The sequence below is a fragment of the Onychomys torridus genome, chromosome 4 (genome assembly GCF_903995425.1).
Source record: "Onychomys torridus chromosome 4, mOncTor1.1, whole genome shotgun sequence".
Lineage (NCBI taxonomy): Eukaryota > Metazoa > Chordata > Mammalia > Rodentia > Cricetidae > Onychomys > Onychomys torridus.
In genome coordinates, this window is record NC_050446.1 from 7,500,679 (window position 1) to 7,527,478 (window position 26,800).

General features: G+C 52.4%; 1 protein-coding gene across 1 annotated transcript in view; it reads right to left on the reverse strand.

Annotated features, from left to right (window-relative positions):
• Nucleotides 1-26,800, reverse strand: part of Hmcn2 (hemicentin 2) — a 153,141-nt gene that overhangs the window by 22,658 nt on the left and 103,683 nt on the right. Inside the window, exons 62-85 of the mRNA XM_036185910.1 lie at nt 25,488-25,619; nt 22,686-22,829; nt 22,436-22,595; nt 22,231-22,355; nt 21,669-21,852; nt 19,716-19,813; nt 19,073-19,339; nt 18,392-18,582; nt 18,227-18,308; nt 18,006-18,142; nt 17,211-17,352; nt 16,992-17,136; nt 16,212-16,339; nt 15,512-15,668; nt 14,586-14,707; nt 13,723-13,887; nt 12,000-12,107; nt 11,572-11,706; nt 10,937-11,071; nt 9,838-10,028; nt 8,791-9,004; nt 6,677-6,811; nt 5,909-6,099; nt 3,503-3,584 (exon numbers count right to left, since the gene is read on the reverse strand). Coding sequence (XP_036041803.1) covers nt 3,503-3,584; nt 5,909-6,099; nt 6,677-6,811; nt 8,791-9,004; nt 9,838-10,028; nt 10,937-11,071; nt 11,572-11,706; nt 12,000-12,107; nt 13,723-13,887; nt 14,586-14,707; nt 15,512-15,668; nt 16,212-16,339; nt 16,992-17,136; nt 17,211-17,352; nt 18,006-18,142; nt 18,227-18,308; nt 18,392-18,582; nt 19,073-19,339; nt 19,716-19,813; nt 21,669-21,852; nt 22,231-22,355; nt 22,436-22,595; nt 22,686-22,829; nt 25,488-25,619 — 3,570 coding nt within the window. The remainder of the gene's footprint in view (nt 1-3,502; nt 3,585-5,908; nt 6,100-6,676; nt 6,812-8,790; nt 9,005-9,837; nt 10,029-10,936; nt 11,072-11,571; nt 11,707-11,999; nt 12,108-13,722; nt 13,888-14,585; nt 14,708-15,511; nt 15,669-16,211; nt 16,340-16,991; nt 17,137-17,210; nt 17,353-18,005; nt 18,143-18,226; nt 18,309-18,391; nt 18,583-19,072; nt 19,340-19,715; nt 19,814-21,668; nt 21,853-22,230; nt 22,356-22,435; nt 22,596-22,685; nt 22,830-25,487; nt 25,620-26,800) is intronic.

A 26,800-nucleotide genomic window follows, 5' to 3' on the forward strand; every position in this document is an offset into this window, starting at 1 on the left:
AGTCAGGTAGGGCTGGTGAGGAAGGGTGGTTCTCTAGGGTGACTGATCAGTGCCACAAGCAGGGCAAAGAAACCAAAGTGTAGACAAGAAAGGAAGAAGCAGACTGTTTATACATGACACATGTGGGCAACCATATGAAATTCACCAGAATTAAAAACCAAGCTAGTGAAGCCACAGGGCATAAGACCAAGATATAAAAAACCCAGGGTGGGCTGACAAGGTGAGGCGGCAGGTCAAAGTACTTGCCATGTAGGCCTGCCTATCCGAGAGCAGAGCCTCAGAAGCCCTGTGAAAGCTGCTCTGGAGCGCCAGCACTCCCGTGGGAGATCAGCGTGCAGCCAGTCAGCCTGGCGCTTACAGCATCACACAAAGAGGGTGGAGAGAGAACCATCTACCCAAAGCTATCCTTGGATTTCCGTGCGTGTGTGTGTGTGTGTGTGTGTGTGTGTGTGTGTGTGTGTGTGTGCGCGTGTGCGTGTGTGTGTGCGTGTGTGTGTGCGCGTGTGTGTGCATGTGTGCGTGCGTGTGTGTGTGTGCGTGCGTGTGCGTATGTGCATGTGCGTGCGTGCGTGTGCATGCGTGTGTGCGTGTGTGTGTGTGTGTGTGTGTGTGTGTGTGTGTGTGTGTGTGGTGATGGTGGTGATGATGATGATGGTGATGGTGGTGGTGAGTTGGGGATGGGATGTTGCTCAGTTGGTAGAGGGCTTGCTTAGCATGCATGAAGTCCTGAGTTCAATTCCTAAAACTGAATAAATTGTGGTGGGGCATGCCTGTAACCTTTGCACTCTGAGGTGGAGGCAGGAGGATTGTGAGTTCAAGATCTTGTGCCCCCCCCCAATCAAATCATCTGTACTTCTTCTATGAACTAGCAACAAAAATTCCCAAATTAAGCAATTTTAGGCAAAATAAGAAAATATTTAGTGATCAGTTTAGCAAAACAAGTGTAGTGGCCTGCTCTGAAGTGTGCTGTGCTGTGTCCTGAGGGAAACGGGGTCTACAGGAACAGCTGGATTCTAGATGAAAAAGAAAGGAAAGACTGGACCCTTATTTCACTTAAAAATGAGCTTAGATCATATACCCCATGTAAGAACCACAGCTATAGCCAGGCAGCAGCGGCACACACCTTTAATCCCAGCACTCGGGAGGCAAAGCCAGCCTGGTCTACAGAGCGAGATCCAGGACAGGCACCAAAACTACACAGAGAAACCCTGTTTTGGGGAAAAAAACCCCACAAAACAAAACAAAAAAGAACCACAGCTATGAAAATTGTAGACATGTATGTGTGTTCTTGCATGTGTGCACCTGCACAGTGAGGTCAGAGGTCAACCTGAGGGGCTGTCCACCTTGTTTACTGAGACGGGGTTTCTTTGTTGGAGCTCATCAGTTAGTTAGGTCGGACTGGTGGCCCAGCCGAGCCCTGGGGATCTACTTCCTGCCACTGCCCAGTACTGAGATGTGTGCCATCACACAGAGCTTTAACATTCTGTTTTTACATGTATTTATTCCTCCACTCTTAGGTCTGCCAGTGTGTGTGTGGAGGCCAGAAGCCAACTGGTGGGAGTCAGTTCTCAGCTTGTGCTGTGCTGATTCTACAGACTGAATATAGGTGGTTAGGCTGGGCCACTGAGTCATCTCACCAGCCCCACCCCGGACTTTTTAAATGTGAGTCCTGGGGACTGAACTTGGGGCATCGCATTTGCAGGCTAAGCACTTGACTGATGGCATCATTTCTCCAGCCCCAAGGACTTAAAAAAAAGATATAACACTAAATATACCATCCCAAAAGTACAAAATCAGTTAAGTATGGACTTCCTTAAATGTTACATTTTAGCCTTTCTTTAAAGGCTTTGTCCAGAAAAGTCACAGACAGGCCATAGACAGGGAGAAAGAGAATTTACAGCTCAAAGGAGCCAGAACCGAGAAGGCTATCTGGGGTCCCATTTGTGTGAAAGCCCAGAAGAGGGTCATCTAGGGAAACAGGAAGCAGGTCACTATCAGGCCTGGGGCTGGCCTGGGAGCAGGAGAGACTGAAGGGTCCCAGGAAGTTCCTGATGATAGAAATCTGCCAGGCATGGTTATGCTTACACAACTCCATGATTTTATCAACAACTACTCTGATAAATACCTTTTTTTTTCTTTTTAAAAGATTTATTTTAAATTATGTGTCTGTGTGTATCTGTGTGAGTATGTGCACATGAGTGTAAGTACCCACAGAAGCCAGAAGAGGGTGCTGGGTACCCCTGGAGCTGGAGTTAAAGGAAGTTGTGAGCTTTCTGACATGGGTACTGAGAACTGAACTCTAGCCTTCTGGAAGAGCAGCGTTCTTTGCCACTGAGCCATCTCTCTGGTCTATCCTCACCCACACCCCATCTTTTAAAATTTTCTTCTTCAGATTAGAGTCTCACAGTGTAGGCTTGGCAGGCTCAAAACTCACTATGTAGTCCAGGCTGCCTATGAACTCTCAGTAATCCTCCTGCCTCAGCCTCCTAAGGGTTGAGATTATGGATGTGTGTTGCCACACTCACTCAATGTGAATTGTAGCTCAGCAGAGCTGGGGGTCTTTTGTTATAAAAACTCAGGGCAGCAATTAGTGGGCTAAGGGAGAATGACTAGGGTTGCTTGGGGTGCTGGGAGCTGGTATTGGTAGGTGGGTTCCCTTTGTGGACTCTCATTGTGCTAGATATCAGGTCGGATGCTGTACTTCATATGCGGGTTCATCTTCAACACAGTATTTTCTGGAGGGCAGGGAAATGGCTCAGCAGATAAAGTGCTGCTGCTGCATGAACATGGCAACCTGAATTTGACTGAAAGCCAGGCAGGGCACGTTCCTAACCCAGGGCTGGGAAGGCAGAAGCAGAAGGATCTGGGGCCTACTCGGCCAGTCAAGCTAAACAGTGAGCTCCTGGTTCACTGGGAGACCTGTCTCACAATAGTGAGTTGGAGAGCAAGACAGGAGACTGGCGACATCAACCTCCGGCCTCCACATGTTCATGCACTGGTGAGCACCCCCCATACACCCCTCCAACACACACAAAATACTTTCTGTAAAACTCCCAAGACTCCTTCACAGGTTTCCCTGAGGCTCAGATAGCACTGTAAAAACCCTGAGCTGTGCGTCCAATGCAAGAGTTATCACTTTAACCTCAAAGGCAGTTTTGAATATTGAATAGAAACAACAACAATAAAAACAACAGCAGGGTTGGGGATTTAGCTCAGTGGTAGAGCGCTTGCCTAGCAAGCACAAGGGCCTGGGTTCGATCCTCAGCTCAAAAACAAACAAACAAACAAACACCCCCCCCAAAAAAAAAAAACAAAAAAAAACAAAAACAAAAGAAAAAAACAGCAACATTTTTCCAGCCCGACCCTGAGTTGCGCCCTACATTTGGGAGATGTTTTACAGGGCTTCAGTGACACCTTCCGCATAACTAACCATACCCAGTCACAGCTGACCCCGAGTGCCCATGCCACCTGCTCTCCAGACCCGCTAGGGACAGAAACTCACTCTGCAGCACCAGGGTCACCACTTTCTTCACGGCGCCCATCTCGTTGGTGGCCAGGCACTGGTACCGTCCTGCGTCGTCCATCTGCAGGTGGCAAGGGGGGTGGAGGGACAGGTGCTCAGGTCAGGCACAAACAGTGACTATGCTGAGACTCATCTAGCTGGGAGGGGTGTGTAGGGTGGGTGGTGGACAAGGAAACAGGAATCCTGGAAGCAGCAAGGGCGCCCGAGGCCTTTCATCTGCTATGCGGAGAATCCAGACCCTCTGCACTCAGAACCGGGTGGTGAGGGATGCTAGGGCTTGTTGCCCCGGGCAGTCTTGTGCTAGGGAAAGCCCGAGTCTGATTCTTCCAGAAGTTTACGGGAGCTACTATTGCCTGGCCATGCACTGTTGGGATTTGGATGCCCTGGGAATGTGTTTGCTAATACCATCAAGCACACTTAAAAATTATTTATATATTTACTGTTTAGTGTGTGTGTGTGTGTGTGTGTGTCTGCGCGCACATGTACACATGCAAGCATGCCCACATGCACATATGTGGAGGTCAGAGGTCAACTTTTCCTGTCATTACTCAGCTCCTCTCTATCTGCCTTGTTCTCGCTGGCCTGGAACTCGAGTATTTGAAGCTTGGCTGGCCAGTGAGACAAAGGCTCAGCCTGTGTGCTTGCCCAGGACTTGGATGATTTGAGCTACCAAGCCCAGCTTTTGAAATGTAGGTTCCAGGGATCGAACTCCTGTCTTCATGAGTCCTGACTAACACTCTGCTGATGGAGCCATCTCCCCAGCCCGAGCCTTCTCAGGATGCTTGTACTGGAATGGGAAGCACATAGAGTCTCCAGCCCACTAACTCAGTGGCTAAGGACACTGCTCACAGGATGTCATGTCCATCAAGACTGTGGGGACCCAGTGAGCCCTTCATACTTTTTCCTGTGTGCTGTTGCTGCTAGAATTTTTATTTTATATTTAAAAGCAGAGCATGGCCAGGTGGCGGTGGTGGCGCATGCCTGTAATCCCAGCATTCGGGAGGCAGAGGCAGGCGGATCTCTGTGAGTTCCAGGCCAGCTCAGGCTACTTTGTGAGACCCTGTCTCACAACAAAACAAAACCAACAACAAAATACCACCCCCAAACAAACCAAAACCAAAATAAAAACCAAACCAAAAGGACTATTTAAAAAACAGCACCACAACAAACACCCTAACTTTCTATTGCTTTTGGTTTGTTTTTTGAGATCATTCCTGGCTCCATTTGCACTTCTGAGGGGAGGGATCCAGGGCAGCATGGGAGTCCATCTGTGCCCAGGAGGTAGTGTCTGGGGGCCTGCATGATGTGGAGCTGAGGTGGAGGTCTGGAGGCCAGCTCCACATGGGTGGAGTCCCATTGCTACCACATTACCATGTCTCTGGAGACCCAGTTTCCCAGTCTCTAAAAGAATAAGAGCTACTAGGACTGATGCAGCTGTCCCCAGGACTGATGCAGCTGTCCCCAGGGACTGATACAGGTGTTCCCCAGGACTGATGCAGGTGTTCCCAGGACTGATGCAGGTATTCCCCAGGACTGATGCAGCTGTCCCCAGGACTGATGCAAGTATTCCCCAGGACTGATGCAGCTGTCCCCAGGACTGATGCAGGTGTTCCCCAGGACTGATGCAGCTGTCCCCGGGACTGATGCAGGTATTCCCCAGGACTGATGCAGGTGTTCCCCAGGACTGAGGTGTTCCCAGGACTGATGCAGCTGTCCCCAGGACTGATGCAGCTGTCCCCAGGACTGATGCAAATGTCCCTAGAATGGTCCTAGGTGTCCCTGGGACTGTCACGGCTGTTAAACCTCATGACACGCGTTCTCGCTCAGGCACTGGCTGTCACTGCAGCTGCTGTTGGACTAGGCCTATTTTTAATCACTATCTGCGTGGTTCCCAAGTGAGCAGGTTCAAAGCCTACAGTGACGTCATGCCAGGATGACTGGTGAGTTTCACTGTCACTAGCTGCTGGAACATGGGGTGCAGATGAAAGCTGGGAGGGAGCTGACCATAGGGAACAGGCAGTAGAGACGTGAGCAGAGTCAGCCTCCTGCATGCACTGTGGCCCTGATATCCAGTGTCCCCATTTATACAGGAGAGTTACAGTCACCTATTACCACCCCCCAGCCTACTCATATTAAAAACAATATTAAGGTGACTTTTCTCACAGGCCACTCTTAAATATCTGGCATACGCTCTCTCTACAGATCATTTCCCACCGTTAGCCTATGAGGTAGAAATAACCATGGATGACGGCAAGGCACAGGGAGCTGGGGTGGGGCGATAACTAGAGAGGAAGCAGGGAAGTGCTGTGTAGACTATAGAGGGTAGTGCTAACCTAAAGAGGCCCCAAACAGTGGTAAAAAGCACAGGACTGGGCCCCGCCTTGCCTTGGTCCTGAGGATGGTCAGGGAGCCATTCTGTAGCTGGAGGTAGAGGCCGCTGATGGGCAGTGGAAGGCTGTCTTTGGTCCATCGGATATCTGGAGTTGGGTCTCCACGAACCACACAGTCTAGCTGGATGCTGCCCCCTACAGGTTCTACCAGGTAGGAGAAGGCTTCCCCTTGTAGGACTGGAGCCTCTGTAAGAACCAACATGGGCTGGATGGCTTACCCCGGCTGCAGCTCATACTGCAGGAGTGCGGCGACACTGTTGGACACAGAAGCCAAGGGGTTCATGCTACTCCCCAAGCACTGCTGGCTAGTCCGCGCTGGTTTCCGCAATTCCTGGGCTCCTGAGATTGAATCTACCCAAAGTCAGACACTCCCAGTGCCCTGAGTTACATGGCCTCCAACAAGGCCTACCCAAAGCTGAGCAAAAATCCCAGTGTCTCTACGGACTACCTGTGCCAAAGGGATAACAGTAGCAGGCTGGCACAGCTTGGCCCCGATGCCCCCTCCCACTACTGTCCAGCTACAAGTGGGGACTGTCAGAGGAGGGAGTGTAAAATACACCGTTTTCTGCACACACCACCCCCCATGAGTTTACAGAGTCCACAGTAGAACCTGGGTCCCTGCAGTTTATGAAGTTCCCCAGGGGGTCCGGACACACAGAGGTTGAAGAGTCAATAGTTAGAGGGCAGGAAGCTTGCCTCTTAAGCAGCAGGAAATGGGTTACAGGAGGTCTACGGGGAAAGATGGCATGGGCTCACATCTTACCCTTCACATGGATGAAGCTGGCAGCCTGCACGCGGCCAACGCTGTTCTCGGCCCAGCACACATACATCCCGCTGTCCTCTCTGGCAACGGCTGCCCGCTGCAGTGTGCTGCCCCCATCCTGTTCAGACACCCCCTCTGTGGTGGAAAAAGAGATGTCCATGATTCAGTCCAGGGATAAGGACACTTTGCTGAGGCCTGTGTATCCAGAAGGTGCTCAACAGGAATGCAGAAATAGATGGGAAGGTCCCTTCTCCATGGGCAGCAGGCTGACTGGGTTAGATCTTTTTGTGGATGCCACATCCAAAGAGGATGTGGCCAGAGAATTTGTTGTAGAATATTATTTTGAGATGTGTTACATTTGTTTGTGCTGTGGAACATTTGTTTAATGATGCAAAAATGTGTTGAGTTTTTTTTTTTTTTTTCTTCCAGAGCTGAGGATCGAACCCAGGGCCTTTTGCTTGCTAGGCAAGTGCTCTACCACTGAGCTAAATCCCCAACCCCCAGGTTGCATTCTTTTATGCTGCATTTGTTTAACTCTGTGAAGCTGTGTTACTGTGCCTGTATAAAACACCTGATGGTCTAATAAAGAGCTGAATGGCCAATAGTGAGGCAGGAGAAAGGATAGACAGGGCTGGCAGGTAGAGAGAATAAATAGAAGGAGAAATTTAGGAGAGAAGGAAGAAATAGCAAGAGAACAAGGAGAGGAGGAAGCCAGGAGCCAGCCACCCAGCCACCCAGCCGCCATAGAATAAGAGCAAAAGTAAGATTTACAGAAGTAAGAAAAGGTAATGAGCCCTGAGGCAGAAGATAGATGGGATAATTTAAAGCTAAGAAAAGCTGACAGGAAACAAGCCAAGGTAAGGCCGGCCATTTATAAGTAATAATCAGTCTCTGTGTGATTTATTTGGAGCTGGGTGGTGGGCCCCCAAAAGAGTAAAGGAATAAAGAGTAAAAACCAAACAACTACATTTTGGTGCCCAACATGGGGCCCATAGAAAGCTGAATGACAAGAATTTGCCTGTTTCATAATTTCCAGGTGACAATAGGGTAGGCCTTTGGGCTATTAACCTGAAGAGCCAGGCAAAGAATTGCAGGCCTGTAATCCTGGTGTTTGGGAATGAAGGCAGTAGATTCAGGAGCTCCAGGCCAGCCTGTGAACTTTCTGCTTGGCTAGCCCAGTGGTTCTCAACCTTCCTAATGCTGTGACCCTTTAACACCATTCCTGTGTTGTGGCGACTCCAACCATAAAATTACTTTTGTTGCTACTTCAAAACTGTAATTTGCTACTGTTGTGAATTGTAATGTAAATATTGAATATGCAGGATATCAGATATATGACGCCTATAAAATGGTCATGACCCACAGGTTGAAAACCATTGGACTAGACTGGCTGTCCAGTGAGGTCCTGAGATATGCCTGTCTCTGCCTTCTCAGTGCTGGGAATTGCAGACTCACAGCATTATATCTAGCTATTTCTGTGTATGCTGAGAACAGACTGCCTTTCCTTGCTATGGGCCAGACATGGTCTCCAGGACAGGAAAGGAATTTATTTGGGATGTCACATGTATTTCTGTGTTGAGTCATCTTGTCCTTGGTACCCCTGCTTTTCTCTGTGTCACAGAAGTAGCTAGGACATCTGCCGAAACTCCCTTGAAAAGGGTGGGGCCCAGCAAAGCCTCTCTGTAGCTGCACAGGGTGCTCAGCAGGCCTGGTCTTAGACTTGGGATGAGGGATACACTCCACAGTAGAAAAGGCCATTTTCAGGGGAGGGTACTCAGCAAGTCACTAGAGAAGCAGGCATTTGTCAAGTTCCTACGGTATACTCTGAAACCCTGTGTCCCCCTGGGTCTCAGAGGGGAGAACAGTTACACCTGCAGAGTAGCATCTCAGGGCCAGAACACGGGTAGCCCTCCTGACCTGAGGTCTCTGGGGCTGAGTTTTCTGTTCAGATGGCCTGTTGCCAGCTCTGACATACGGCTCAGGATGTGCACTCACAGGCAGACCTCTCTGTTTCCTGTATAGCCTGGACATCCAGAGCCTGAAGGACTGGCTTCTACCCTGTTCCACCTCCCAGGTCCCAGCTCTCATCACCCCTGACTCCAGGAGACCCAAACCTGTCACAGGCTGGTCATTGATGGTCCAGCCAATGCGGGGTGTTGGGCTTCCCCGGGCTGCACAGCGGAGCCATAGTCTGTCCCCAAGGCGCAGGCTGCGGTCCCCAGGCAAGGTGGTGAGGACAGGTAGCGTCAGAATAGTGAGATGCACACGGCGGCGGGCACGGCCCACAGCATTCTCTGCAGTACAGATGTATGTGCCTGCATCCTGGCTCTGCGGGCAGAGGGGTTCAGGATGAAGACTGTCTCTGCACCTAGCCTGGGCCAGAACCCCCTTGGAGACCATTCTCCCCAGGCTCCAATGGGACATCCAAGCCAGAGAAGTAGAGTGTTTTCCCCAGATCCTATAATCAGCAATAAGCCAACTTCCCTGAGCCTCTGACCATGTGGTGACCAGAGCCATGGGACCCAGTCCTGTTTCCTGAATTGAGTGGCTGGACCTTGTGCTCAAACTGACCCATGCCAGCTTATCCATGTTTCAAACACCCAGGAGTGGCTCCTACATCGGGGGCCTTTATGGAGAAAACCCAGTGAGGCTGTGAGGGGAGGTGTTCTCCAGGGCACTGGGACAGGGCTAGTGTGCTCCTCACTACTGTGGGGGCAGGGTCTGGGGCCTGAGAACCCTCGAAGCTTGGATATCACCATACAGCTGCCGCACCACTAAACATGCAGCTCCTTTTGGACTACTGATAATCAAGGGTGCTGGTACCCCCATAGCTCTGGTTCAGCACCTCCTCCTGAACTTGGAGGACTTGTGATGTTGTCGAGGTTGGTTGAAAACAACTGATGTACTTTGTAGACACAAAGTTGTCACTATGCTTCCCTGGGAAGTGATGGTAGAGGTCCAGTTTCAAACCTGGGCTCTGACCATTGACAGAAGTGATCTTGAATATCCAGTTGCACTCTGAGCCTTGGTTTATTTTTGGGTGGGATGCCATCATTGCCCTCCCAGGTTCCCAGGGGCTAAAGGGCCTAACAGGGCTCAGGAATAATCTTGGCAAACAGGTGGTACTCCACAGCTCTCTGCCATCCGAGGGTCACACTCACCTCAGAGTTTTTGACCAGGAGCTCCCCAGAAGGCTGCAGGGTGAATTTGCCATCAGCTCCAGACACTAGTTGGCCATCCTTTTCCCAGGTGATGGCTGGCTCAGGGCTGCCCTTGGCTGTGCAGGGCAGGAGGGCTTGGGAGCCCTCAGTGGTGGACAAATCTGGGAGGCCATTCTCAATCACAGGCGGGACTGTGGGGAGATGGATGCCCATTTGGGGCTGGGGTAAGCTGTGGTAGGGTGGGCTGCTCTGTGACACTGCCCTTTGTGGTCCCCACAGCCTCTATCAGCTTCTACCAACTGCCCAGCCGCAGGTCATTGCCTGTGGTCAGAATGATAGAGGAATTCTGTTTGTTGATGTCATGTCAGGGTGACCCTATTGCACCTGTGTGCCCAGGTGTGTACACACTTGTGTATGCACACACATACAATGACTTAAAGCACTGTGGTTGGGCAGAGATCATGTAGGTCCCCATTAGCACAGGCTCCCTGTGTGTGACAGCCTCAGAGACCATGTGCAGCAAAGCTTGTACACTTTGCTCCCACAGGGACTGTGCCAGGGATAGAGTGAAGGTCACAGGAAGGTGTGCTTGGTGACATTCATCTGGGGACATGCCTCCACTCTGGGCAAGCAGGCTTGGAGGGGTAGGGAGCCAGGAGCTACTCTGGATTCATGGCAAAGCCTGACCACAGCTCCAGAGCCATGGCTATCCGGACGTCCTGTCAACAACCACAGGACCCTGAGCCCCACTAAATGTTCTCTGTGTGATGAGCAGACATTGGCAGACCGTAAGGCTCAAGCTAAGGGAGAGCCACGTAGAAGCTTCTGGTCAGGCCCAATAGCTACTGCCACCAAGTTACAACAGAAGAAGGAAGGCCAGGCTAGCCCCAGGAGGGGCTGGAGGAGGCAGAGGGTGAGGATGTCTGCCCGGAGCCAGACTGTGGCCAAGAGGAAAGTGAGGCTTCTCCCTAGTAACTTCAGCAATGCTGGGCAGGGAAGAGGTAGAGATGTGTCAGTGGGGGCTAGAATAGACAGTGAGGAGATAGAGCACCTCAAAGCCCCGGGTAACCACCTCTCCTGCAGGTCCCTTTGGGCCCACCTTGCACCACCAGCCTGGTCTTTGCCATGGCACTGCCCACACTGTTCTGGGCAATGCAGAAGTAGTTCCCAGCATCTTCTGGTCTGGTGTTCACGATCCACAGCTGGCCACTGGTGAGGACCTGTACACGTGGTCCTGGATGAGAAAGGATAAAATTAAGGATAATATCTGGGGGTTGCCTAAAGCAGTGGTTCTCAACCTGTGGGTTGGGACCCATTGGGGGGGTCACATGTCAGATATCCTGAATATAAGATATTTACATTACAATTCATAACTAGCAAAATTATAGTTATGAAGTAGCAATGAAATAAATTTTTGGTTGGGAGTTACCACAACATGAGGAACTACTGTATTAAGGGGTTACAGCATTAGGAAGATTGGAAACCACTGGCCTAGAGGGGCCAGATGTGACTTGAGATGATCTGTCTGATTTGTTGGTGTCACAGAGTGATGGAACAGACAGGATACTCCCAACTGGGTGCTCAGATAGGACCTCAGAAGGAGGGCAGGAGGGGGTTGCCAGAGCAGACGGTGGGACTGTGTGAGTCTTGGGCCCTCTCCCAGGGGGAGGGTGGGGTATCCTGGGCAGGAGGGAGGACCACCTTATACCTCCAGTGGCCACTGTGAGGTCTCACCTTCAGGGATGCTGAGCCCCTCCTTCTGCCAGATGATCATTGGCTGGGGGATGCCAGAGGCCTCACAGGGCAGCTTCACCTCCTCCGATGCCACAACCTGCACCACGCTGGGTAGTGGCTTCACCACAGGGGAGGCTGCAAGCACAGAAGACAGAGGTTCCTCCACAGGAGTCCCTTCAACCAGGATGTATAGCAAAGAGGAGGGACTTCTAAAGGAATGGAGGCTCTGAAGCCTCAGACCAGTAACAAGGCTTCAGGGAACCTATTTTCTCCCAAAGATTCCAAACTAGGAATTAATATCAGGTAGGCTGGTATGGGGTGGGCATCAGAGGCTGAGGCATCTTCTATATGCCCAGCCCCACCTACCTCCAGTTCCTCACCTACTCCCTTTACCCAGGGGCCTCAGGTGGCCCAGCTGGGGGACTTACCTTGTACTGTGAGAACCATGTGCTTGCGGGCCACCCCAACAGAGTTGCGAGCTGTGCAGGTGTATCGGCCAGCATGGATGGGAAGGGCCTGCTCAATCTCCAGAGCACCTGTAGGGGGAGTCAAGCATGGGGACAGGAATCTCTAGGGATGGAGTGTGGGATGACTCATCCCTAGCAGGCTTGAGGCCCAGCCAAGTAAAAAGGATACTTTCTGAGAGCCAACCTGGGTCTGCCTAAGGGCCTTAGCAACAGCAGCTGAAACATAATCTGGAAATGACCTGGACCAATGAGAGACAGCCATGTCTCATCAGCAGATGCATATTCATCAGACCTCCCCCCAGGAAGGGGTGGAGAGTATATAAGGCTTGCCTCTACCTGAATAAACTGAGCTTGTTGTTTTGACATTCTCCCCGAGTCTGTGTCATTAACTCTGCGCCTACTTGGCCCCTTCCCCCAAAGGGAATAACAGCAAGGACCCTGCTACAATGGAGGGGGCAGGGCTGTTGTCAACACACTTTCAAACTGCCTTTCCTGCCCATGGGTGTGACTGTGACAGCTTCCTTCTATCTCTGGGCCTCAGTTTCTCAATGTGCACGATGACAATCAGACTAGATGGGCTGCAGCTGTGGGAGCCTAGGGTCAGTTGTTCCTTGCTGGGAACCCCTGGCTTTCTCCATGTGCTCCTCCCAGAAGCCTCTGGGACTCCCTCATTCTCCTCATCTTCCTTCTTATAACCTCAGCTCAGCCTGACTGCAAAATGTTTTGGGGATGTTACCTGGGGCTTGCTGGGTGGGGGAGGGGAGCAAGGTCACTGGCCTGTAACTCCAGGTTGGAAGGATGGGTCCATTGCACTTAGAGAGTCTGAAAATTGGGGGCTGCCCTGCCCAGTGGTCTTAAGAACAGGGTTTCCTAACTAACTAACAAGAGCACTCAAGGGGGAAATTACCCTAATCATTTTGACAAGTAAACACATTTTTTTGTTTGTTTGTTTTAGTTTTTGTTTTTTGAGACAGGGTTTCTCTGGCTGTCCTGGAACTTGATTTGTAGACCCAACCAGCCTCTAATTCACAGAGATCTGCCTGCCTCTGCCTTCAGAGTTCCAGGATTAAAGGCTGCATTTTTTTTTTTTTTTGAGACCTGGTTTCATGTAGCCCAGGCTGGCCTTGAACCTACTCTATAGCTAAGGATATAGCTAAGGATAACTTTGAAGTTCTGATCTTCCTGCCTCTACCTCTCAAGTACTAGAATTACAGATGTGGACCACCAAGCCAGCTTTGTGTGGCTTAGGGGATAGAACCCAAGTCTTTGCTCATGCTAGGAGAGTGGTCTACCAAGTGAGCCATATTCTTAGCACAGCCATGGCATTTTACAAATCACCACCCCTGTTCTCCAAACGCCATCAAAGATAGAAACCCTCAAACACCAAAAGGTCAAGAGCATGATTTTAAAATGAAGGCTGGCACCCTTGGGTGAGACCAGCTTTTCCAACACTCCCAGGGGTTTTTCCACCTTCTGCCAGAAAACACTGATTTCCCCAGGATCCTGGAGTTCCTCTGATGGGCCTCAGACAGCAGTACAATGCACTCGAAGTGGTACTGAGGCTCAGAGAGGGCAAAGGTCCTCCCTCAGGCCACACAGCAAAGTCGTTGCTGCCCAGGGCTCTTCCACACCTTCCTTGCAGCAGCCCCCAACCCGAGGCTTCTCTGCTGCTCACCCTACTTACCAGAGGGCAAGACTCGATAGCCACTGCCTCTTGCTCCCAGCTGGGTGCCTGCTTTGCTCCAGGACACAATTGGGGCTGGTGACCCTGTTCTGTGGCATGTGAGGACCACAGGGGCCATCCTGGTCACTGTGAAATCTGTCTGGTCATCCGCAATGGTGGGAGGTACTGAAACACAGGATAAGTCACTGCTGAGGTGCAGAGGGGACAGGTGCCCATGGGACCACAGGGACAGGACTGTCATAAAGGGAGGCTCAGCCACGAGGTGGCATGAGTGACAACAGGAGCTGAAGCTGTGGGCATGGCAAAGTCATGCTGGTATACTCAGCACACAGTTCAGGGCACAGAGGTACATGAATGGCTTCGTGGAGGGATGTTGGCCTGGCGACTCTGGAGAAGGTGACACCTGATTGAAATCTGGAGGAAAAGCAGGTGTTGGCTGGGTGAAGGAAGCATGACCCTGGCAGAGGGAACAGTGTGTGCACAGGTCCTGAGGTAAGGACCAGTGTAGCTGGTCCCAGAGCAAGCCATGGGGCAAGCTGAACCCGGGGGCATCAGTGGGCTGGACCACACAGGACCCTGCGGGTCTAGCTGAAACTTTAGTCTGTCTCAAGAGCCCAGGCAGCGGAGAAAGGAGCAATTTAAACCTGGGTGAGGACATGGTCAGATTTGGGCTTAGATTCTTCTAGGTTAGGGGATTCTCAGGAACTGTGCCACAACCAAGTTACATCAAAGTAGTGGGAAGTAAGAACCAGTAAAACTTCCTGAAGGAGGCATCCCAAGATGCACAGAAGTCTTGGGGTGAACAGGCACAAGTCCCTGCTGGCAAGAGAGCTCCCACATTTCCCACCCCTGCCAGGACTCACCGTGGACGGTCACCTGGTAGTGCCTGCGGGACTCGCCCAACTCATTGCTCACCACACATTCAAACTGGGCTGAATCCTGAGGGCTGGGAGCTGTGAGGAGCAGGGCATTGGAGGGCAGGATCCTGGGATGGACAAATGGATGGCTGGAGTGCCTGGGTGAGCCATTGGTCTCCCTGACCCAGGCTTACCCTGCATCTGCCCCTAGACATGACTCTTGAATTATCTTCTGGGGGCTGGAGAGATGGCTCAGAGGTTAAGAGCACCCCTCTTCCAGGGGACTCAAATTCTGTTCTCATCACCCATGTCAGGTGACTGACAACTGCCTATAACTCCAGCTACAGGGGATCTGAGATCCATGAGACCTCCTGGGCTACTGCACACACATGGGGTTCATATACTCAACAGAGACGAACATCATGCACATTAAAAAAGAAAAAGAAGTATCTCCTAGAACTTTCTACTCTTACAATGTCTCAGCTATTGGGCTCGTGAATCACTTTGTCCCACCCTGTTTCTCTGCCTCCTGCATGTTTGGGACAATGATTCAGATTATGACAATTGATCTCCAACCAGAAGTGATGAGACACATGACAGACACGTCTGATGGTCACTGACCCTTGGCTGCATGTGAGACGTGGCTCTCAGAAACAGCCACAGGCTTCATGCGTGCCAAGCAAATGGCCTGCCATTGAGCCCCCACCAGTACCCATGTCTTGTTTTCGATGTGCTGAATAAGTCACACATGTTTTTCGGTGGGGGCCATGTGTTCAAGCACCTCATCTCTGGCCAGGTGATCCTATCTGCCTCAATGTCAGAATTCCCCCAGCACCCCGAGGTCTGGGACCCTCCTCACTGACCCTGCCACACTCTGTATGATGGGGCCCCCTGACCGCCCATCTCTCCCCCATAGATGGACGGTTCATTACCGGTAGGTGCTTTGCTGTGGGTGGAAGTCCAGCTTCTTCCCATCCTTCCACCAGCTCACCAGGGGCTTGGGAGAACCGCTGGCTTCACAGGGCAGTGAGGCCGGGCTGTGAGCAGTCAGGGTCAGGTTGGAGGGTCCAGGGGCGATGGTCGGGGGCTCTGGGGAGAGGTAGACTATTAAAAGGCAAGCATGGGATGGGGGCGTGGGGGCTTTCTGAGACTGTGCCCAGAGTAGGAGCTCAGGCTTGGAACACTCACTGCCACACTCAATCCATCCCATGCAGCTGGTGAGGGGCTCTCCAGAGAGGACAACAGGCCTTTATGCTGGATTGTTTGGGCCTTTTGAGACCCTGAACTTAGTGCCTTTCTGACACCCCCATCCTTGAAGAAGGCTGCCAGCTTCTTTCCATCAGCCCTGCCTGAGGTCTGTAAGGTGGTAAACTGCCATGGGAGGCTTGACCACAGGCCCCAATTCCCTGACTTTGATCTTGTGCTTTGTCATGTACTTAAGGAAGGGTGTATGACACATGTGTCCTCTGGGTACATTGGGTAAACCTTTCACTCCTGGGCTTCATGCCTAAAACCTCTTGAGGACCATTGCTTTTGGACTCTGACATCTGGAACAACTCAGAAGTAGCAGGACTAGCTCCTGGCGGGAATGGATGCAGAAGGCAGGAAGAATGCCTTTCCCTGTTCACCTACCAAAGACTCTGAGGTCTAGGCCTTGCCGGTCAGAGCCAGCAGAGTTGGATGCCAGGCAGAGGTAGTGTCCAGCATCCTGTGCCAGGACTGGATGGATACGCAGTGAGCCCTCAGGGAGAAACTCTAGCCTGGAACAGAAAGAGGGGTTGCCATGTAGATAGGCAGATGGGCACTGAGAGGGGATAGACCCCTGACTGCGTCTCCAGCAAGATGCTCCCTTCTGCCCCCGGCTCTCCCTACAAAAGGATTAAAACTCAGTCCTGCAAACGAGAGACCAACATAAGGCTACCACCTACTACCTGGCTTCAGAGAGATCAAGAGGGGCTTATCCAGGTGGGAGCATCCTCACTATTTTGGGAATGGCCCCATTGGCCTGGCAGTACTACGTAATCCCACCCTTAGTCACAGTGGATTGGATAGGGGATGGTCCATCACACAGCCTGGGCCAATGGCATTGTGTGTCTTGGGAATTTGGGTTTGATAATTACAGAAGGACTTGCCTGCTTCAAGAGCTACGTGAGCTGGGAAAGCTGTAAATTTGGGGTGGGGAGAGAGAGAGAGAGTGGGCAAGGAGAAAGAGAGAGTGGAGGAGAGGACACCATATTAAGAGAGAAACAGATTAACAAAGTCAATGGTGTGCCTGTCCTTGTGATCTGAGAGCTACCCACATCCATGTAAAGGTACTTTTCTGCTTCAACTGCCCAATAGTATCTTTTTGTGACTGGCAAAGAGGACCCTAAACTCAAGATCCTCCTGAAGCCCTCCCCTTCTGGCTCCCACCTGGGGCTCCCAGGATCCAGAGGGATCCCATCCTTCCGCCAGCTCATGAGAGGCATGGGCACACCGTGGGCCTGGCAGGGCAGCAGGGCCGTGTGGTTCACGGAGATGTTCACAGCATTCGGTCCTGGCTGGATGGTGGGTGCCGCTGGGGAGGGGCAGAGGGCAGGGCTGGGAGCCTGTGGCTCTGAGGAGATGGTGGGGAGGGAGGGGGACACTCACTGTGGATCTCCACACGGAAAGCCATGCTGGTGCTGCCTGCGGTGTTGCGGGCTGTACAGCTGTAGTCCCCACCATCCGCCGTGCTCAGCGCCTGCAGCTTGAGGAATCTGCCCTGCTCTGGGAACTGAGTATGGGCATCTGCCTGCAGAACCCCCCAGGGTAGAGGAAGAGGCATCTTTATTGGCACTTGGTATGACCCCTGACCTTGGTCTCATGGATGCAGAAGAGAGTCCTGGGTTGGTGTCCTCTTGCTGGGAACACCATGGGGCAGAGGGAAGATCTTATTGGAGATACAATCAAGGGTCTAGCCCCCTCAGAGCCCCATCTGCAGGTCTGTACCACAATCCCTCCCTTAGCTTCTGCTTGCTGGTTCCCTGTGGATCAAACCAGTCTTGGCCCAAATAAGCACCGGGCCAGGAGGTCTGAGGCACCTATGAGCTTGACAGCAATGGTCTCTGCTCCATCTTGGGGTAGCAGCAGATCTGCAGCAAGAGCAGCCCCAGGAACTTGGAAGGACTGAGCACTGCCATTGAAACTCCTACCCAAAGACCCATAACCCCATAGTCCACACCTACAAACTGGGCCCTTGGGAAGGATGGGCACAGACAACTTGCCATAGACTTGGGTCACAAAGCCCTCAGTGTAACCTGGAGGTACCATGGAAAGAACACCAGGTATGAATCCTGGTCTTGCTGCAGCGCCCAGACATGACATGGAGTGACAATAATCATCAGGTCAGAAGATGTGCCCTCAGCACCCTTCAGAGGCCTCAGGGCTGGAGGAGAAGGGGCCCACCTGAAGCAGGATGCCATCCCGATGCCACTCAATATCAGGCGCTGGCTCTGCTTCCACTGAGCACTCCAGGATCAGCTGCCCCGGAGCCAAGCCAACCACAGAGCGGGGACCCCGGGGCCCAACAACATTTGGAGGGGCTGGGGGGTGAGAGAATACAAAAGATGGACCCACCCCTGCAGGGCCCATTGCACTCTCCCCTTCCCTGTCTGTGTGGCCCCTACCTTGAACCCTGACCCGGAAGCTCTTCTCGACTTCACCTGCAGGGCTCTCCGCCAGGCAGGTGTACAGCCCAGCATTGGTCACCTGGAAACACAGCAAGGAGATCAGCTGCTTCTGGCCCCATGTGGCCAACCCTCTTGCTACCCCTAGCGGGCAGGTGCCAATACCTGCACGTTCCTCACGTGGAGCACGCGGCCAGCTTGGCTGTCATTCTCTACTCTCCTCAGGGCCTGCCCGTCTTTATGCCAAGTGATGTTGGGTGGTGGGATGCCTCGGGCCTCACACAGAAGTTCCAGGTGGGCACCAGGTGTCAGTGACAGCTCTGACATCTGGCCAGATTCCTCAATGTGGGGGGGATCTACAAGATGTCCACCTTGGGTCAGACATTTCTCCCCTCCCTCACCACCCAGCAGTGCACTGCTGAGGGGCTAAGAAACATCTGATTATAAGGGAGGGGTGCTGGGTGGTCACTTAAACATAGAAACCACAAGGCCACGTCCCCAGGCCAATTATTTGTACTTTGACACCAGCAAGGACTCAGTACACGGGGAAGAGACAGAATGTCTCTAACATGGCCCAGCATTGCCCGCTCTTGTGCTGTCTTGAGGCTGGGTCCCTAGATGCTGGTGGCTCTAGATTTTGCTTTGACGCCAAGGTTTGGTTGTGAAAAAAACGTTGGAATCGAGCTGAAGAGGACTGTACTTGTAAGCCACAGTAGCTTGGTAGGCAGGGCCAGTGAGGCTTCTCTCTGGAGCCTCACTCAGGGGTGACCCCAAGTCTCCAGGGGACTCACCGTCCCTTACCCCCTTTCTGTCAGCCACCGAAGCTGCTGAGGACGGGGCACCCACCCATCACTGTCAGCCGGAAGCTCCTCCTGGCCTCCCCTGCCTCGCTGGCTGCTGTGCAGGAGTAGATCCCCGAGTCACCAATTCTCACAGCTTCCAGCTTCAGGCCAGGCCCCTGCTCAAGGCTCTGGGGCAACAAGGGCTCCCCATCTTTCATCCACGACACAAGGGGCAGGGGGCTTCCCTGGGCCTCACACGGAAGGATCACTTCAGAGCCTTGGACAGCCATCACATCATTCTGAAATTCTACTGGTTCCAGGATGGGGGGTACTGAGGGGGACAAAAGTGGGGGCAGGGTCCATTTTAATCCACAGCAGGTGACCCTCGTCCTGGATCTATATACACTGAGGCCATGGGCCTCATGGATAAGCCCTTTAGAACTCCCATGCTAGGTGAGTACCCCTCCCCACAGCATCCCCTCCTATGCCTGATGGAGCTGGGGCCCAGAGCCACTGCTCACTACCATAAATTATGCCCATCAATGCTTGGCACACTGGAGTGCCAGCTTACTACTTGGGGAATAAATGAATGGACAATAGAAGAAATTAGATTAGAATGCCCATGGCTCCATCCAGACACACCCTGATGAGCAGGGGATGGGGATTTTATCTTCATCAGTCACTGCCTACATCACCCTGCCCCATACCGAGTACCAGCACAGTGAAGTTCCTGTCAGCCACACCAGCTGGGCTTGCAGCCACACAGGTGAAGATGCCTGAATCTGCCAGCTGCACCTGAGAAATCCTGAACACCCTCCCCAAAGTGGGAGAAGGTGGCGGGGGTAGGGGAAAAAGGGAAAGAGGTTGAGTGACAGACTATCCTTCCTAGTCTTTGGTTTAAATTTGTGTGTGTGTGTGTGCATTAGTGTTTTTGCTTGCACGTTTCTCTGTGCGTGTGTCAGATCTTGGAGTTACAGACAGTTGTGAGCTGCCATGTGGGTGCTGGGAATTGAACCTGGGTCCTCTGGAAGAGCAGCCGGTGCTCTTAACCACTGAGCCATCCCTCCAGCCCCTCCCCTTCCTTTTCCTATCTCATCTCTCAAAGGCTAACTCTGAAATGGGGACCTTCTAGCCCTGTTCTGTCGCTTTCCTGGTCTCCTAGTGCTCCCAGGGCAAAGCATCACATTGCCCTTCCCTGAGCCTCCCTCCGCCGTCTTCTCCAGTCCTTAGTGCCTCGGCCACATCTGCCTCCCCAATTCTGGAAGCTCACAGTACCTCTGTGGGGACAGACATCCTTCCCATAGACAATCACACTTTGTCCTCAGGAGCCACCTGGATTGTGCCCAGCTACTGGTCCCACACTCAGCCCCCTTTCTCCTGATCCCCAGCTTCTCCTGGGCTGCTCTTGCTATGGACCAGAGAGGATCTTGATGCCAAAGCCAGGTCACTCTCCTCTCCAGGACAGAGGCTTCCCACATCCCCTACTCCTGCCAAGTCCAAAGGACTTGCCCTAGCCCAAGCAGCCAGAACATGGTGCACATGTGTGGTGGATAGTTGCATCCAGCTGGTTTCCAGAATCTTCCATGTGCTGACAGTCCCTGAAAGTCTATTTCCCCAAGCTCTGCGTAGATAGTGTATCTCTCCCAGCTGCCTGGGAACCTCAGTGTCAGGGTAGTCAGATTCAAAACAGAACCCCTTTGGTCAAGCCCGAAGCAGGCAGTTAAGGGAGGTCTCTTGTGCATGACTGCCCAACGTGGCTGTCACCAAGGCCAGCAGCCCTGTGAGCACGTGTGAGAAATGCTCCGTGGGTACACCTGCCCAGTGGGCTGTGCAGCTCCAGGCAGGGGCCACTCTCGTTAGTAACTTGTGGCTAGGACTGTGGTTTCAAGTATCTGGGTAATCTTCATTTGCCTTTACAAACTTCCCTTTCCGGGCTGACAAGGTGACTCAGTGCGTGAAGGTTTTTGCCATGCATCCCTGGTGATCTGAGTGATTCCCAGAACCCACGGAAAGACGGAAGGAGAGAACCCTCTAATGCTAGCAGCCTCCAAGGCCCCACCCAGAGTATGTTCCTGTCATCTTCCTGCCCTACAGTCACTGTGGGGGCCCTTGGCCTTGTTCTTCCCTCTGGATGCTGTTCCCCATGGAACCCAGGCCTGGCTCCACCTTCTTCCAACTTAGCACCAATGTTACCTCAAGAGACTGAGCAGCTGATCATGTGTCCTCTGCTGTCACCACCCATCTCCTTGACAGGCTTTAATTATCTCCAGAGCCCGTGGTGTGGGACCTCCTATCCCCTCTACCTGGTTCCTGTAGCTGCAAGACTCTCTTGTTTGCTGGTGTCTAGAACCCACTGCTTTGCTCAGGCCTCTTCTAGGAAGCCCTCCCTGCTTTCCATCTTGCCAGGCCAAGTCAACACCCTCAGGTGTGCTCTTGGGCTATGCCTTCTCCACTAGGCCATAGGATAAGGCCTCTTCTATTTCTGGGGTTCCACTGGGTGGTGGGGTCTTCTTGGTCTCCCCAGGCACCATAAACCTGTCTGGGTCTGTACTATTTGTATTTTAATATCCACATGGAAGGATCTGGAGCCTGAGTTGCCTGGTGAGTGTGTCAGCGACTGCCATGGGGTGGGGGGACCAGAGGCAGGACCGCTCACCTACCTAAGGGTGCGACCAGAGCTGTGGAGAAGGGTGCGCTGAGTGAGAGGAAGGGGCAGGCCGTCCTTGAGCCAGCTCACATGGATGGGTGGGGATCCCCGGACAGGGCACATCATGGTCACCAGCTCTCCAGTCCTGCTCACCACGGTCCCTGTGTCATCCACTCGTTGCTCAATGGTGGGAGGAACTGGGGTGTCAGATAAAAAAGCGTTGAGGGGTTTGGAGGGAGGGCAGCACCCAGCCCTGAGCTTCTCCACCGCCGGCCATTGCAGTCAGGTACTTGGAGTCTTGGCCACCACCTGAGAGATGAAGTCCACTTTCTGGGGCCCAGATTCACCCATTCTTTTCATGGCCCCCTGTCCAGACACCCTGCTGAGCCTTGGGCTGGGAAGCTTGTGATTCTTATCTGATAACATGGCCCTAAGGCCCAGGGAGCATGCCGAGTAGACATCACCCGGTCTTGAGTGGAGGATCCTGACTTTCCCTGCTCATCCCCATGGAGGTGTCCCCACAGAGGCTCCGGGGTACTGGGGCACCCTGCCTCTCCTCAGCCTCAGTTCCTCACCCAGTACATTCACGGTGTGCAGCCTGGCATCCTCCCCGGCTGGGTTGCGGGCCACACAGGTGTAGGCACCCGAGTCTGCTGCTCTCAGGCCCTTCAGCACCAGGGTGCTGCCATCCAGGTAGAACCTGCGTGGGGAGGAGTCACTGAGGGCAGGCACACACAGGTTGGCAGCTCTGATGCCTCAGTTGGCATCCCCTGGCCTTACCGGAGGTGAGGCCCCACGTGCTGGTCCAATGGGCCACCATCCTTCAGCCAGGCTATGTCTGGTGGTGGCTGTCCTCCAGCTTCACAGTCCAGCCGTATCTCCTGTCTCTCTAACACATTGTGTTCTTGTGCCACACCTGAGTTCTGGATCTGGGGAGGCACTGCAACAGGAGCTATGGTGAGGTCCTGGCGGCAGCAGGGGCTGCTGGGATATGGCAAACAGGAGGGGGGGGGGGTGGGGCAAGATATACCTAGTACAGACACCACGAAGTCTTTGCGGGCCTCAGCCTGGGCGTTCTCAGCCACACAAGTGTAGGTACCAGCCTGGGCTGGCTGCAGGTGACTCAGCTGGAGGCGGCCACCTCGGGAAACCACGCCATGCACCATGCTGCTCTCTGTGGAGTGAAGTCCTTGAGCCCTGTACTCCCTGTACTGATAGGGAAACTGAGGCCCAGAGGGTCAGAGGCACCCCTGCAGATTCCCACTGGTCTAGTTTTATTTCTTCTACTGTGACAAGTTACCCTAACAAAGGTAGCATAGAGGAGAAAGGGCTTTTATTAGGCCCGCAGTTCCAGGTGACAGTCAGCCATCGAGAGGAGGCCAAGATGACAGGAACTAGAAGCAGCTGGTGACGCTCCCAGCAGAGGAAGAAATGAATTCACTCACGTACACCTATGTCCAGCTCTCTTTCTCTAACTGTATACAAGTCAGGACCCAGGGAACAGTGCCGTGCATTCTCTGGCTAGCTTTTTCCACATCAGTAAACATGGGGCAACTCCCAAGAGACATGCCCATAGCCAACAGGATCTGGGTAACCCCGCACTGAGACTCTCTCAATGGCAATCCTAGGCTCTGTCAAGCTGATTTAAATTAACCATCACAACCACCTTCTTCAACCTACTCTGGCTGTTCCACTTCTTACAACCCCTGTCCCACATAGGCCATCCCTCCCCAGGGTCGTACATCTTCCAGTCCAGGGCCTGCTCTGAGGCCAAGCTTTCCTCACATACAGAAGCATGAAATGTGTCACAAAGACAGTACAGCTGAGGACTGGCAGCTGGAAAGCTCTCTCAGAGTCAGAGGGCTTGAGGGTAGGGGAGGATGGGAGGGGCAGCTGGGGCCAGGAAGGGCTCCTCAGCAGGGGCTGCTGGGACAAAGCTTGAGTAGAAACCAGCAAGCAGACAAGACCATGAGGTGTTCCAGGCGGGGAATAGCATGTGAGAAGAGCTAGAGGCATTACAGACAGGATTTGCTGCCAGCCTAACTCAAGGGCACACTTAGGAGAGACAAAAACACACACCCATAGAACCCTGACCACCCACAGGCACCTGCACGCCAAGCTCACGGCAGCCTCACCTCTACAGCCTAAGACAGCTGGTTAAGAAACACAGTGCTGCACGTGGCCCACACCCTTAATCCCAGTACCGGGGAGGCAGAGCCAGGCGGATCTCTGTGAGTTCGAGGCCAGCCTGGGCTACAGAGCAAGATCCAGGACCAGTACCAAAACTACACAGAGAAACCCTGTCTCGAAACACCCCCCCTAACCCCCCCAAAAAAAGGAAATACAATGCTACATGTTCATGCCTTTAATGCTGCTGCTCTTGGGAGGCAGAGGCAGACCAATCTCTGTGAGTTTAAGGTCTGCCTTGTCCTACACAGCAAGTTCCAAACCAGCCAGGGCTACATAGCCATATGAAGTATTATATAAAGGAATAAGGAAAATTGTTACATGCATTCCTGAAGAAATAATCCTGATCCAGGCTGGCCAGTGAGCTGAAGTCTCAGGGTAAAGGAGAGCAAGGCAGATGCAGAAGGTCACAGGGTGATCTGACACCATCAGAATGAAACATCCAGAACAGGCATCTCACAGAGACTGACAGCAGACTGCTGTGGCCAGCAGTGGAAGGGGAATTTGCAGGGACTGGGGATTGGTGGCTAATGCCTATGGGGATTCCTTATTAGGCAATGTAGACATTCTAAAATTAATTGTGGCGGTGGTTCCACTCTGTGGACATACTAAAGCGCCTTGGATGATACTCTCTAGATGGGAGGACTGTATAAGATGTAAATTATAGTCTGATAAAGCTGTTGAGGACTAGGAAGAGAAATACATATGAATGGGGAGACACATTGTCCAGCTACACAACCCGAGGTGCCCACAACCAGGGCAGCACCTTAGGAGTTACCAGCTGACAGACTGACCTAGCAAGTGAGGTCAAGGGCAAGGAAGGAGCTTAGATGGGATGACCTGTGGCCAGGCAGGGGCAGCACTGACCCACAGGAGGAGGGGCAGCTCAGAGGTCAAGGCTAGACCCAAGCTCAGAGAGCTTCCAGACCAGAAGACTCCATGCTAGAGTGGCTCCTGGTATTAGATTCTAGAGGTCAATAAAAAGCACTGAAAGGCAAATGGAGGTAGGGCTTCCACCACACTGCCAGCCTTTGCTGGGGGGGGGAGGAGATGGGGGAGGGAGAGAGGGAGGGAGGGAGGAGGAGGAGGAGGGGAGAGAGAGAGAGGGAGAGAGAGAGAGAGAGACTCATTATGCAGCCCAGGCTAGCTTGAGAACTTGGGATCTGTGGTGGTTTGGATGAGGAATGTCCCTCACAGGCTCAGGTATTTGAACACTTGCTCCCCAGTTGATGGTGGTGTTGGGGAGGTTACTGGCAGCCATCACTGGGGGAGGTCTTTGAGAGTTCCTAGCCTTGTGCTGCTCCCAGATCACTCTCTCTGCTTCCTGTTTGCAGTTAAAGATGAGGTCTCTTGGCTTCCTGCTTCTAGCACCATGTCTGCGGCTTGCTGTGCTTCCTCTGCTGTGATGGACTCAGCCCTCCGGAACCACCCTCTCTTCCTTAAGCTGCTTTATCACAGCAACAGCAAAGTAACCATGGCCCCTTCCAGCTCAGCCTCCCCATGCCGGGGCTGCAAGCATAAACCACCACAGTTGCCTGATTTGTGACAAGAACATTAATAACCAGCAACTTCCCAGCTTTTAATTGTTGCCGCGTTGAATGAAGGTGTCTTGCACTCAGATGGCAAGCAGGACATGCATACTCACCCACAGGCATTCTGTCCTTCAGCCAAGTGACAGTGGGAGCTGGGATCCCTGACACATCACAGGCCAGGACTAGGGGCTTCCCAGCTACCTGGCTCACTGTCTGCGTCTCCGGTCTCTCAAATGTTGGGGGCACTGTGGGAAAGAAGGCAGGTTTCTGCACCCTTCCCTGCTCCCCAGTTTCTTCTTCTCGGGGAAGATCAGGGGTTTTTGTTTTACATTCTGGTATTGATGGAATTGCTTTATTCACAGATGGGACTAGAAACCACAGATGACTATTTCAAAATATCTACAAAGCAGAGCCCCAGAAGATCCACTCAGCCTGAAGACGGTAAATACACGGCTCACAGACCAACAGTCCTTCTAAGCATCTGATCTCTTAGATTTCTCTCACCTCAATGCCTAGCTGCTGGGCACATGCCCAGTGCTTAATCTATACAGCAGATTGGTGCCTACAGTGTGCCCAGTAGGAAGGCTCTGCTTTTGTGTGAAACTGGGCAGGCAGAGCAACAGAATCATACCACTAAGTCCTTCAAAGCATATCACAGGAAGAGTCCTGTTTTGTTTTTTTTTTTTTGTTTTGTTTTTGTTTTTTTTTTTTTTTTGAGACAAGATTCCATGTAGCTTACATGAGCTTAGATTCCATGTGTGGTCTTGGAATAGCTCTGTACCTAAGGGTGTAGCTTACATACCTTTAACTCCCGATTCCCTGCTCCCACCTCCCTCCCAAGTAGTGGGATTACAGGCATGCACCAGGCCCTGATTCTGCACTATTTCCCCATCTCCATCTTGGTTTTTAAAATTCCAGATCTTGGCAATAGGGCCTCTTTCCAGCCATTGATCTTATCCCAGCAGCCCTGGGAGTTGCTTGGGGGTGACAGACAAGGGTAGAAGCTGACAAGGTGGGACAGGAACAGAGCAGTGGTTCCAAGAATGTCCCTGCCTCGTCCTGGCTCCTCCTGGCTCCTCACTGTTACCTGGAAACTATACATGAGGACATAACCAAACAGAGAAAGGACCAGGCTGAGCAGCTAGCTCACCCCTCCCTGGGTATCATCCACAGTCCTTTAAAAAGTGTCCATACTAGCACTTCAGTGGCACCCTGTTTCCTGGAATAAACTCTTACTGCACAGGAGCTTGGAATCCTCTGTCTGTCTGTCTGTCTCTCTCACCTGTGAATGTAAAATCAACTCTAAAACACATCCTCTGGAGTCTGAATTTCATTCTCTGAATTCATGAGATAAGAACCCTAAAGCTACCAGTTTGAGTGGCTTCGGTGGTCGTCATGTTTTCCAGGACCCTAGCTTCCCTTCCCA